Source organism: Gavialis gangeticus, unplaced genomic scaffold (assembly GCF_001723915.1).
Source record: "Gavialis gangeticus isolate Ggan-Ray unplaced genomic scaffold, GavGan_comp1, whole genome shotgun sequence".
Classification (NCBI taxonomy): Eukaryota; Metazoa; Chordata; order Crocodylia; family Gavialidae; genus Gavialis; species Gavialis gangeticus.
Window position 1 is genome coordinate 99,838,216 of NW_017729025.1, and position 13,410 is coordinate 99,851,625.

Genomic DNA, 13,410 nt, shown 5'->3' on the forward strand with positions numbered 1-13,410 from the left:
CAACTAAAATAAAATGAAAGGACCATCAGGAGCATGTGCGCTCTCAATGCTAGGACACAGTTTTTCCCACCCACCCACTGTCTCCAGTGAGATGGAGCCCAGTGCCCACTCCAACCCTTTTAGTACCCAGGAGAGCAAGAAGGGGAGAAGGAAATTTCAAGGTAGAGACAACTGCGTCTTTAAAGCCCTCGGAATAGAGATGGTCCCCAGTAGGTGATGGGAGTGAAAGGCATTTGCAGTGTCTCTGTGAACTTTGAGCCAGGCAGGTGGTGCTGAGCAGGCTGCAGCTGGAGTCTGCACTGGTACTTATCCCCTCCCTGAGGTGGCCATTTCCAATCTGAAGACGTGCTGTGTAGGGGGGAGCATATGGACAAGTTGATTTTTCAGAAGGAAGCTGCAATCACGGCTAGTCAGCCTTGTCTTTCTTCTTTGTAGTGAAAGGGACTTTGCTGGCAACTGCACTGCCCACGGCTCCCATGCCACCGGTCACTACTGAGACGCTGCCCTTTACCAGTCCAACACCAGCAGCAGGGACACTGCTCACAGCTGTTTTGGTGAGTTCCAGGCTCTTGCTGCCAACCCAGGCAACTCCTCCTAATGTGGCACCCACAGCTCCCCGGGTAATGCTGAACAGGCCTCCTGTCACTCTCCAGATCACTCCAGCCTGTTGCTGAGGATGGTCCTTGCTGGAGTCTGCAGGGAGAAGGAAGGAGAGAGAGAGACAATAGGGAAGAAATTAGAAGCATTAACTCTTTGCCATCCAGCATAGTGGGAAGAGACAGGTGCACCCCACTAAGCTTCTGCTCTCCCAAGGCTTTCATCTCATTAGAATGCCCTGGGGATGTTCTCCTTAGGTCTCTGGAGCAACCAGTAAAGAGACTGTACCTAGCCCACAGCCCCGTACATTTGAGGAAGTTTTGTGTGTGTTGGGTAACTGCCCATGTGCTACAGAAGGGATCAATCAAGCTCCGTTATACACCATGAAATATTTGTGCCCTGACTGAAGGTATTCCCCCTTACCTAGATATGTAAGCCCCCTCCTTCTTCCACATTATTTAACACTGGCAAGGCACGCTGTTTACTACTATGTCACATATTAGAGACTGCTAGCATGGGATACCAAAACTACAAGAGCTGAAAAGAGTGAAATTCTAGTGGGCCTATGGACATTCAGAAGTTAGAGTAGGTATACCCTGGAATTGGCAGTGTGCCTGTGGCATAAACAAGCATACCCTCAGTGGCTTGACTTAAGCTAGTACAGAAAAACACTATGGTAAATATATAATGGCATGCCCTTCAGGTGGGGACCCCAGAGTGATGCTCAGGTTGCTAGCTGGTGCTGAAGGGAATGTCACTATACCGTCACTGCTATTATTATGTATCCTAGCTGGGTGAAAGCTGGCATGGGTATGCCCACCCATGCTGCAATCACACTTCCCATTTCTGGCAGAGACTTGTCCTGAATGCATAGCCTCGTTCACCATTTGCTGGGGAGATGGCCGGTCACCACCTGCTACTTGTGGTGTCCTAATTTTTCACGTCTGATGTTGTCTTGCACACTGTCCCCTCACCTTGCATCTGCTGCAAAGAATCAACTGTTCTTTGTAGCAGGGTGAGATATTTTAGGTACTGTGGTTTCTGATGTGCTGCTAGTTCAATACAGGAGCAATGCTACAACCAATCTCATAAAAACAGCAAAGGAATCATGGTGGGCAGGAGAGGAAACTTCTATTGGGAATACCGGAGTATTGAGACAGCAGTCCTTTCTAACTCAATGCTGACCCATGAACTCATTTTAATTCAGTAGCTGAGTTTTTAATGGGGACATGCTTCCCATGATCTGGGAAGTGAGGAAACCATGGAGATGAACAGTAGGTTGTTGAAAGTCTGCAAGCAACATGGCATAATGACATGCCTGCACAGATCCCAGGCCAGTAGTCCTGTCAGAACTAGTAGGTCAACTGGCAAAGAGCATTGCAAAGATTCTGTAATCGCTGTGAAGGCAGATACTCCCAGGAGTTCAGTGAGATCCCTTAGCACATCTATGTTCCCTGGAACATGCAAAGGAACTGAGCCTGGAATATATTTAACCAAAAACCCTCTCAAAGCAACTCAGTAATGGAATTCCCACTGAGACGCAACATCTTGTTCCCAGCCACATCCCTGGAGTGCACTGGGTGAATGGGCCACTGACACTTGGATGTTACAGGCAATTATCCCAGTGAGTGGAGAACAGCTTACTGTAATTTAAACACAGGCTGCAAGATGGCTACAGTTTCTTCCCTTGGGTCCTAGGGATTCACAGGTTTCATGCTGCAACTTGTGCTCACATATGCCCTCCTCTCAGCTCTAATGACCACTGCTCCTCTTAAAGGGAGCCCCCGGTTTGTTTACTCACTTAGCCAAACCAGTGAGCTGTGCTTTGAATGCTAATAATATTCCAGTCAACAGAAGAATCCATCTGGAAAACTCCCTTTAGATATCTCCACCCATTTTCATTTTTCACGCAGATTACAGCCAATATTGATTCAGTCAGTGGATCTCCTCTACTAGCAAGCAAACGACTTGGGAGCTTCAGAATGCATATTGAATAGCTAACAGCACAGCAAGGCCGTGTGAGGTTGTATACCATGGCTGATGGGAGATGTCAAAGCCATATCTACTATGCAAAACCTATTACTGCTGCTTTGCTCTCCTTCCCAACACCTCCACCACTGTTTCCTTTATCCGCCTGATCCTTGATGCCATAGGTGTAGACTGCGAGCTCTCTGGAGCCAAAACTGTCTTTTCTGTGCAGCACAACAGTGATCTTAAGTGCTGCTGGGATACATGTTTTAAGAAGCAACATGCCAACAGTGCCCAGCACCAGCAAATGACATATTTTACCCCTGGAAGAACTGGCTTTCCCAGTATACACACAGAGGAGGGGAGGATTTATACCTCACTGTGCAGGTCTGAAATGTGCTGTGTTTGATAAGCATAGCTGCATCCCATCAGATGGATGACTAACAGGCTGCCTCACTGTCACTCTGGGAGGAGGAACACAGCTCCAGCTCTTTTGCATGCAAACAGCAAAAGGAGTATATTTGTAGTCTCCACCCTGGTCAGGTACGTTGAGTAAGCTGGGGCCTCCTTGGTTCAGATCGTGTCCAAGGAGCTCTCTTTGGTATCATGCAGGCTGCTTAGGAGGATCATCAGCAACCTGCGGCTAAATCTTGAGACAGGGTGTTTGCTGGGGGTTATCAGATGACAGGTCTGTATAAGCTCTGGATGTTTCCATGCTGAGCTGACTAACTTGGTCTGCAATACTAAGTGTGATCAGGGTTCCTGCTGAATTTCTGGTATGGGCCAGGTGATTCAAATTCTTCCTGCCCTACAGAAGATTTCCTACCCCCAAGGGCTGCCCAACTCATGGCCTGCATGTAGTTTGCCTGGAGTTAATTTGTGCTCCCTTGGGCTCCCACCCAGCCGGGGGAATCCACAGTGGTGCAGTACAGTGGTGGGGGCACCTGCATGGCCTGGTGCAACACAGGGGGAGGGCACCCACACAGCGTGCAGCCCAGGAAGCCTGTGGGCCCATGCAGTGTGCGACTCCTGGATGCTTAGAAGCTGGATAGCTCTGCTCTACCCTACAGGGTAGGATGTCAGGGTAGAATGTCAATGCCATTCAACCACAATGAGTTTCTATGAAGAAGCACTGAATAAGCTCTGGGACTCTGAATATCCTGTGTAGTTTTAACTTGCTTTCTCCTCTGTGAAGAACAGTCTCTGCTTATGGGAATGTTGGTGCTTGGCTTCTTACCAAGACTGCAAGAACAGAGATCGACTAAACAGGAAGCCCAGTAAACCAACCATACTGCCAATCAGGACCACTTGGAGGGAGGAGTGGAAGCTTGGTTTGGTCCTATTTTTTAGATTCAAAAGTCTTATTCTCCCTGGCAGGACAGAGTCACTACAGTCATTTCCTCCTAGCACTGTATTCTCCCCCCAAAGTGCAATACCTTGCTTAAACAAGGAGAGGAACCCACCAACTCTTTGTCCTGGTACAGAGTCACAGTGCAAACTCACAGGGCTCTAAGCACTCGCTAGGTGTCTGCATGCTCATGGTTTGGTGATGGAGCCCTGTTGTGGGAAGCTTTGGGACCCTGGCCACAGTTCCAATCAACACTTGAGTCAAATACATTAAATGAGATACTGATGCCTGTAGGTGGAGCACCCAGAGACCCAGAGGGAAGAAGGCAAATGCAGATGAGATGGGGGAGAGATGCTGCTCTGCCTGCAGAGTTAGATTGTGTTGGAGAAAGTGTCAAGAAGCATTAAGAAATTAAGTCAAGGACAAGGGAGCCTTCTAATTGTGTTAGGCACTGAATCAACAATGCTGCAGTGTGCTTTAGGACAGCGGTTCACAACCTTTTGTGTACCAGGGCCCATCTGTAAACCAGTGGCCAGTCTTGACCTGCTCTCCCCCCGCCAGTCCCCTGTGTGTGGGGTCTGAGGGGATTTGGGATGGGCGGTGTGGGGGGGATTGTTAAAGCAGCCCCTGGCAGGCTGGAATTCTGCCAGCCTGCAACAGAAAAGCCGTGGTTTCCTGCATTTTTCCATTTTTTAAATTTTGTGTGACCCTTTCATATATTCTTGTGACCCATGGGTTGAGAAACGCTGCTCTAGGAATCCCAGAACTGGGGAGCACTAAAGCTAAAGCTGCTGCCTGCATTTGGGCTCTGACTCTCTGACGGTGCTCAATAGCAAGAAACAAAGGAGGAAACCTGACCCTTTATAAAATGAAGGCCACTTCACCAGCGTATCCAAGCTCTAAATCACTTCCCTGTTGTTTCCCCCTGACTGAGCAGAACCAGCACCATGAAACAACAACTCAGCTTGGACTATTTCTGGTTCCTAAAAGGTGTTAAAGGACCCACCGTCACCAAACACAAGGGACTGGAGATGAGGATACGTCAGGCTCAGAGTCCATTTCTCACCCCAGTCAACCCATCTAAAGCTCCTTTGCCTTCTTTGGTTAGCTCGTCTTCAGGACTGCAATAACCCCCATTGTAAGCTGTCATGTAAGATAAGCATCGGATTTTCAGTGCAAATTAGCCTCTCAGACAACAAAGCGAGCTAAGCATTTTGATGGTGCAGAAGAGCCGAGATTAAGAGAGAGACAGACAGCAGAGATGAAACTACACAATATAATCGCAGACAGACACACAGCCAGAGCACGGGGAGATGCTATTCTCTGGAGCCCGCTGCTGCAGCCCCCGCTGCTTCTGAAAGCTCTCCATCTGTCAAGCCGCTTTCCTTGCCATCAGTGACCTGGCTTTTTCGAGGGTTTCTTCAGCTTCACCTCACCCCATGTCAATTCAGAGGGGAAGGAAAAAAAAAGAGAGAGGAATAAAATGCACTCTCATATATATGCTGATTCTCTGCTTTGAGGTCAGCACCCAATCACAATAGACTCTCATCCACAGCCAGGGCCTTCGACAATCCCTACTGATTTCTGTACAGAGCAGAGAATCTATCCCACTGGGTCTCCAGGCAAAGCTACGCTTTCTGACCCAACACTCAAAACAGGTACTGTATAGAGCATACGATGTGTGCTAGGATGGTGATGGGTGCACCACATAACAATTTTCAAAGCTGCCATGGCAAACACCCGAAGCTTTGCATTTTGGTTTGGATATTGTTTGTGACAACAACAAAACCTGTGGTCTGGACCCTGGGGTCATTCTTTTTCTCAACAACTATTGGCAGATGGTAGGATGGCAAAGAGAAACCTTCTCTTTAAAGTGGATTGGCATTGCTCTTTCCTGATGACCTACAAGAACAGCCCCAGGGCAAGAGAGGGATGTGTCCAGGATCTAGGGTGATCATATGGGACAATGTGAAATCTGGGACACAGCCACTCCCCGCCCCACCCGCTGCAGGCAGAGGTGGGAGCAGGGCACCACTGGTGTTACTATTCAGGCAGCTAAGGAGTCAATGATCTGTTAATGACCCATGGTTTTTACAGATGTTAAACAAGCCCCTTTTTAATGGTTATTCCACTAATCACAATAACCTATTAGAGCAAATCTGCTGCCTGCTAGAGCTTCCTTTTTTTACAGCTTCTGCTGCTCTGCCTCCCTGTCCTGCACTCAGGACATTTGTTTTAATTTGGGACCAGCCTCTTAAATCTGGGTCTCTCCCAGCCAATCCGGGATGTATGGTCACCCTACCAGGAGCAAGACACAGGATCTTTCATTTTGAGGACACCAGTTCCAACCCAGGCCCAGACTAAGGGAATAGTGTTGACTCAGGGAATGACTCATGGAGCCATTCACAAACAGAGCAGTGTTTTCAATGTGGTCCTAAGTTTTGGGGAAAAGAGGAAGGGGCTAGCTGGTTTGAAAAGAAGGGGTTGCTAATTCAAAAGTAATCCAAACAGACAGTTACCTGTAATGCCCACTAGTTCCAGGCTGTGGCTGGACAGAAGCTCATTTACAACCTCAGCTGCTGTGGCACCCCCACAAATGTAGCTGCTCTGCAATGAATGCTGCTACTTTACACCAAGATGGCTGCCCCCCCTTTAAATGTTAACTCATGGGGTCTGCAATCATGAAGACATGCTTGCCTCTCACTGCCATGCATCTGCTTGCGAGTCAGCGAAATGGGGGCAGCTGTCTCTGCAGCCCACTTTGCCACAAGGCTCTTCACTGGCACAATGAGCTTTAATTGTTCCCTGCTCATGCCCTGGCAGCATTATTAGTTGCTGTAGCGTCTACCTCGAAGTGTTGATGGACAGAGTTCAGGAGGGTAAATGAATAGTGATATGGAGTGGCTTGTTTTCCTGAGCTGAGCCTTGGGGGATAAGCACTGTAAACTCTGAAAGAGTGAGGATGTGAACTGTGTTTGGTTTCTGCTTTCAGAGTTGGTTGGGAATTTATGACTACATACTGATATTATTTGGGGGGGAGGGGAGAGGGAGGGGAGCTGGGAGGTGTCAGTTCACTGAAATGGGAACTGTTCACCATTTCTCATCAGGAAAACACCCTCCAGTCCAGGGTGGGAATCTAGTCCATGCAAAACAAGAAAGAGGCCCATCACCAGCCAGCCAGTATGCTGGTGCCTAAGGCTGGACTAGGTGACCTCCTGAGGTCCCTTCCAACCCTAATTTTCTTTTATTCTATTCTATGAATCATTCACTTGGGACGTAGGAAAGAGAGGTTCAAGTCCCTGCTATGCCCAATACAAACCAGAGTCGCATTCATAGTGAGAATCCTAACCACAAGGCTACTGGATCTTAGGCAAACCTTTCTCATCCTCTCCTGTGGGAGCTGGTCCACTTTGTATTACTAATTTCCTGAAAAAGGTACCTGGAACCTGCTTTCCTACATCCCAGGCGAGTGCCCTAATGACTACGAAATTGGCTGTTCTGGGTGTCTGCTTTCAAATGAAAGCAAATGCATCCTGATACAAAAGAAGACAGCTTCTGATATCTCAAAAATTTTCATATGGGCTGGGAAAACGATGTTTTGCCTAGAGTTAGCTGCTCACTGTGTAGAACTGTCAGGCTAGCCTTTACCTAGGTCTTTTTTGTTCTGGGTCAAGTGTATATTGGGAGATTCTCCCTTCTATTTGATTCCTGATTCATTATTTTCCTTCCTCTTCCACCCCACTAAGCACTGAAGACCCACCTGCACTGAAGGTTTGCAGGACATGATTATAACGTATTTTCTTTTGTAGAAGACAGGGGCCTCAACTATATTCCTGAGCTGAGGGTAGGCTCAGGGTTCAGCACTGTTAATGTTCAGTGTGCACCACAAATTGGAACTGTGTTAGGGGAAAGCCTGCACTGTCTACTGGAAGGGATGCTAGACTTGCACTCTGGGGCACTTGTCCACGATACCAGCTTTTTCCTGCTAAAGATGTTCCTGGTTTTAATTCTGTTCTTTGCTCTAACATTCACCTCCTGTAGGTCCTGGGGAAAGTCACATCACCTCTGTTCTTACTCCCCCCATCCCCCTTCCTCTTACTTATCTAAGTAGATTGTAAACTCTGAGGAAAACTTCCCCCTCTCTGTTTGCACAATGCCCTGGCATATTTGTCTTAAGAGACCTCCAAAATACAAATAGATGGACCTGCATGAGGGTCCTCTGGCAGAAATGCATCTGGCATCCTCTCTTAATGAATTAGCATCAGGAGGAAGGAAATTCTGACATGGCGTTTCTAAAACAGCCTCCAGCAGGAAAGCATTCCTCCTTTCTTAATGTATAATGGATGCAGGACTTGTATTGCTAGCTGGGTAGGTCATTCAGCACCTACCATATGCCATATTACTGGTGATACTCTAGAGAGACACTCCCAAAAGGACCTGATTTAAAGCTACCCCGGAGAAATTTGAGTGGTAGCCATTTCCAATGGTGCTCACCCTCCTACGCCAATCTCAGTTTCTACTACAGGCCACAATAATTGTGACCTATGTCAGGTCAGAGGAGAGACTGACAGGTATCAGCCAGACTTCACTGTTCACTCTCACAAGTGGTAAAAGCATTGAAAACAGCCCTCAAACCTAGCCTGGCTGGACACCACATGTCCTCTTTGCCCTCAGCATTTAGCTTTTGAATTACTAACGGCCCATGTTTTAACACCTGGAAGAAAAGGCATGCAAAACACCATCAGAAATCCAGACTACAATACTTATCTTTCTATTGGTGCTCCACCACTGTGACTGGGAGATTTAGGACTGTAAGCACTTTGCATCTCTTCCTAGACAAATGTACAGTGCCTAGCACATTGTGGCCTGAACTGAACTGGAATTTGGGGTAAACTGTAATACTTAGATTGAAATGCAAAACTCTAGAACTCTTGGTTCAGAGATGATACCTTTTATTAGACCAACTAAGAAACCGCAAAAAATTATCTTTTTCTTATGACTGAAATACTTATGATTGAAACATTTTACATTCATACTGCCAGAACAAATCCTACAGCAATATTAGGGCTCGATGAGTCTGTGGCCGTGATGGGGAGAGCTTTCATATTCAGAATGGCATTTCCCTTACCAACAACATTTACAGATCAGCCAAAGAGGTGTTTTTTTTGTTGTTTTTTTTTAAACCCCACTGTTTGTAGGATCAATGCTAACTTCACTGTTTCGTGCTCCCCACCCTGCTGGCCCTGATGCAGTAATTCCACTCTGTTCTCAGACTGGCTTTCAGCAGGTGGTGACAATATCTGGTGTGAAAAGACCCTAAATGAGTTAGAGGCTCTTGTTAAACAGCCCTTTTAATTCTGCTCCAATAAAGACACAGGAGAAAAATAATCAATATTTGTAAAATGGAAAAGGACAAAAATCTGTAGAGAAATAAAGGTCATTTTCATGCTTCTATGACGGCTTTACAAACAATGGAGAGTAAATAACATAATCCAAGCTTATGTAAGAAAGGACTTTTCTTTCATGCTCTACTGCTGCCTGGTGGGTTTTACACTAAGGCCGACTCTGTTAAGCCTGTATCCCTGCAGGCTCCAGCCCCCCTCAGTCTCACACTGGCTGCGATTCCTTCTATCCCTGTGTTGTTAATTCTTACAAAGAATTAGGAAGAAACAAAGAGCAGGAGGGGCAGTGGTGGTGGTAAGCCATCTGACTTTGAGTAAGAAGGCACATCAAACTGCAGAATTGGAGACAGAGTTGTAGTCTCGGTGCTTCCACAGGCTGCTGCAAATATTTCTGTGTCCTTCACAACCCACACTATTGAACAAGTCTTCATACCTTTGCAGAGGTAACTTTCATTAACTATTTCACACACAGCCAATATAGTTAAGACTGTGTACAAGGATATCTCAGGAAGAGTTAGGCTCAACATCCCCAATATAAGCAAGCCAAGGTCTAGTCACTTTGCTACCAAGGATATGCACCTATGCAGCAAACGAAAGTGTGACTGCAAGCCAGGTGTGACTGTAGCTTTTATCTAAGCAGCACCATAACAGCAGCAGTAAAGGTGGGACCGTATGGGGTAGCTAGCTGATAATGTACCTGGGGTCTCCTGTGAACTTGTGTACAGCTCTCACTTGCCTTTTTGGGTTAGATTATAGCTACCACAGGCAGACTTATCATTAGGGACCTACCTAATTTGCAGCAAGAGAAAGCAACTTTAGTGGCTTGGTCATGGCCTGAAGAGCCAATTTCGTGGTCATTTTGCAGTGGCCCTAATTGGAGCAGAGGCCCCAGGGGGAGGCGGGATGAGGGGCAGCTGCCATATTGGCTGCTGGTTGCCCTTTGTAGGCCCCACTTTTTGGCACCTACTGGTAGAGAGCTGCAAGGGGGCAGCTGCCATCTTGGCTGCTGCTCTTTGTGCTGTCCTGCCAACCAGTGCCTTCCCCATCCTGGGCAGGCTACAAAACCAGGTCTCAGCAGCAGTGAGGACCACTGGCTCCCGCTGGGGAGCTAGCATTTTTCTTTTATTAAGGGGTGTTTTTGGGGGGTTGATTTCCTGGGAAAATCACAGCCAATGCTATTTTCCATGGCGACTGTCATTTTCCATGGTTTCTGTGAAAATTGAGAAACCGTGATTTAAGTAGGTCCCTACCCATTGTGCTACAAACCACACCTTATCGTTGCTGTGCAGACATACTTGCTGTCTTTTGGAAAAAGTGGAAAACGATGAGAATTCTGCAACCCATGCTACCACAGAGCAGCCCTGCGTCGCCTTCTAGCATAGGGACGGGCAAGGTCCGGCCCGCAGGCCAGATCCTGTCGGCTGGATTTCCCAGCTGCTCCTGCCTGCATGGCTTGTGCCGGTCTCCAGGGAGACCGCAGCTGCACCTGCATGGGAAAGCTCAGGCTAGGGTTGCCGTGGAGACCAGCCTCAGCCAGCAGCGCACATGGCAGAACAGTGCAGGGGGCTGCTCTGGTGCTGCTGGGAACTTGGGATGGGGGCAGCTTGCTCCGGAGCCAGAGCAGAGTTTCTTTGAAATCTGTAGCCTTCACGTTCTGGGGAGGGGCACACAAGCAGGGGATCGTGGCTCTGCCCCAGCTCCAGACCAGGCTGTCACTGCTGCAAGGAGCCGGGGCAAGCCGTGATCCCCTGCTTCCCCCATCCCAAAGTCCCAGTGGCTCCGGAGCAGCCCCCTGAACTGCTCTGCCATGTGGGATGCTGGAGTGGCTGAGGCTGGTCTCCATGGCAACCCCAGCCTGAGCTTTCCCATGTAGGTGCAGCAGGGGTCTCCATGGCACAAGCCATGAGGGCAGGGGCTGCTGGGAAATGGAGTCTGGCTGCCAGCCACATCGGCCATTTTGCCCACCCCCGTTCCAGCAGGTAGACCTAGAATGCTGCTACCGCTTCCTTGAAGGGAAGTGGCTCCTTTGTTCAAGTGGCAGAGCAAGGCCTGCCTGCACAACCAGAGGTCCTAAGGTCATTCTCTACTGTTGACCTATGTGGACAAAAAATGTGTGCATTAGAAAAACAGGGAAAGAGGTACATCAAGAGGTTATCTAGCCTATCCCTCTGCCCCAAGGCAGCATCAGCTCTAAGCCATTTCTGATGGATGTTTCTGACCTGTTCTTAGAAAGCTCCAGGTACTGGAGATTTTACAGCTGCTCTAGGAAATATACTTTGGTGCTTAACTACCCTTAGTTAGAAAGCTTTTTCTTATGTCTGATCCAAATCTCGCCTGTTGCAATTTAAGCCTCTTACTTCTTGTCCTATCTTCCTCTTTTTATTAACTTTTTTTTTAACACATATTATTATGCCTCTGCTTGGGTTTTTTGGAAACTAAGCAACCACAATTCTTTCAGTCCTTCCTCACAAGTCACACTTTCTAGCTTTTGTAGATCAAATTGGTCCACATCTTTCTGGAAACATGCTGTCCAAAACCAATCACAATATTCAAGCTAAGCCTTTAACCAGTGCTGACTAAAATGGAAGGATTACTTCTTGTGCCTTATATACAAGCCTCCTGTTTATACATCCAAGTACGGTGTTGGCTTTTTTCACAACCGTATGACACTGTTGACTCACGCTCAGTTGGTGACCTACTATAACCCAACATCCTTCACTTCAGAACTGCTGCCTAGCCAGGCATTCTTCAATTTGTATTTGTTCAGTTGATGATTCCTACCTACCTAAGTGCAGTGCTCTGCACTTGCTGTTGTTGAATTTCATTCTATTTTATTTCAGACCATTTCTCCAATTTGTCAAGATCACTCTGAGTTCTAATGCTCTCCTTTGAAGTGCAACCCCTCCAAGTGCAGTATTGTTTGCAAACGTAGTACGTGCACACTCCATCCCATCACCCCAGTCATTCACGAAAATATTGAATAGTACTGGGCTCAGGGCAGGTTTCTGCAGATCCGTACTTCATACATCCTTTCAGTTTGAGAGATTCAACCATGGGTAGCTACTCCAAATAAGGTTTTCAGTTAGTTATGTACCCAGTTTACTGTATTTCTTTTAGATCAGTGGCTCTCAACTTTTTAAGACTCAAGATGAACCTCATTAGACTTAAAGCACCTTCTGAAAATGCCAGTTTTTAGCTTTCTGGGTTTTTGGTTGTAGCCGTGTTGGTCCAAGGACATAGGCAGGCAATGTTCTTTGAGTAGATGTGATATCTTTTATTAGACCTTTTGACTATGGAAGAATAGAGCAATTCCTCTATTTCAAAGAACTCAAAACCCACAAAAGCTCAGAATACCTTTGATGCTATGGATTCCCATTTGAAATCTCTGGGTTTATTTTATGAATCATGTATAGGTGTTTTCACATCTAGCAGTAATCATATTGTGCAACACCCTTAAAAGGATCTCACAGTACCCTGGTTGAGAATCACTGCTATAGACATTGTGTCCCTAGCTTGCTTAAGAAGATGTCATCATAAGGGACACTGTAAAAAGTCCCACTGAAGTACAAATGTCATATCTACTGTTTCTGTCTCACCACAATGCTTCTTACTCTGTCCTAGAAGGATATTAGGTTGGTTTGATGTAACTTGTTTACAAATCTACATTAGCTGTTACTTAAGGCCTTGTTATCTTCAGGGTGCTAACAAATAGATACATTCTTATTTGTTAGAGAAGCCAGGCTAAATACTCCTCTCTTTTTAAATACAGACACTAGGTCTGCCCTTTTCATAGTTTCATAGTTTCTAGGGTCGGAAGGGACCTGAGCAGATCATCTAGTCCGACCCCCTGCCATGGCAGGAAAGAGTACTGGGGTCAAACGACCCCAGCAAGGTGTCCATCTAGCCTCCTCTTAAAAACCCCCAGGGTAGGAGCCTGCACCACCTCTCTTGGAAGTTGGTTCCAGACCCTAGCCGCCCTGACTGTGAAATATCACCTCCTGATGTCCAACCTAAACCTACCCTCTGCCAGCTTGTGACCGTTATTCCTGGTCACTCCTGGCGGTGCTCAGGGGAACAGTGACTCCCCCAATGCCT

General features: G+C 47.1%; 1 protein-coding gene across 2 annotated transcripts in view; it reads right to left on the reverse strand.

Annotated features, from left to right (window-relative positions):
- Positions 1-6: 6 nt before the first annotated feature.
- The window catches only part of LOC109298924 (transmembrane protein 263-like), a 363,651-nt gene continuing 350,247 nt past the window's right edge, over positions 7-13,410 (reverse strand). For both annotated transcript variants that reach the window (XM_019519337.1, XM_019519339.1), the window contains one exon: positions 7-693. In XM_019519337.1, the coding sequence (XP_019374882.1) occupies positions 407-693 (287 nt within the window). In that variant the 3' untranslated portion in view covers positions 7-406. The remainder of the gene's footprint in view (positions 694-13,410) is intronic.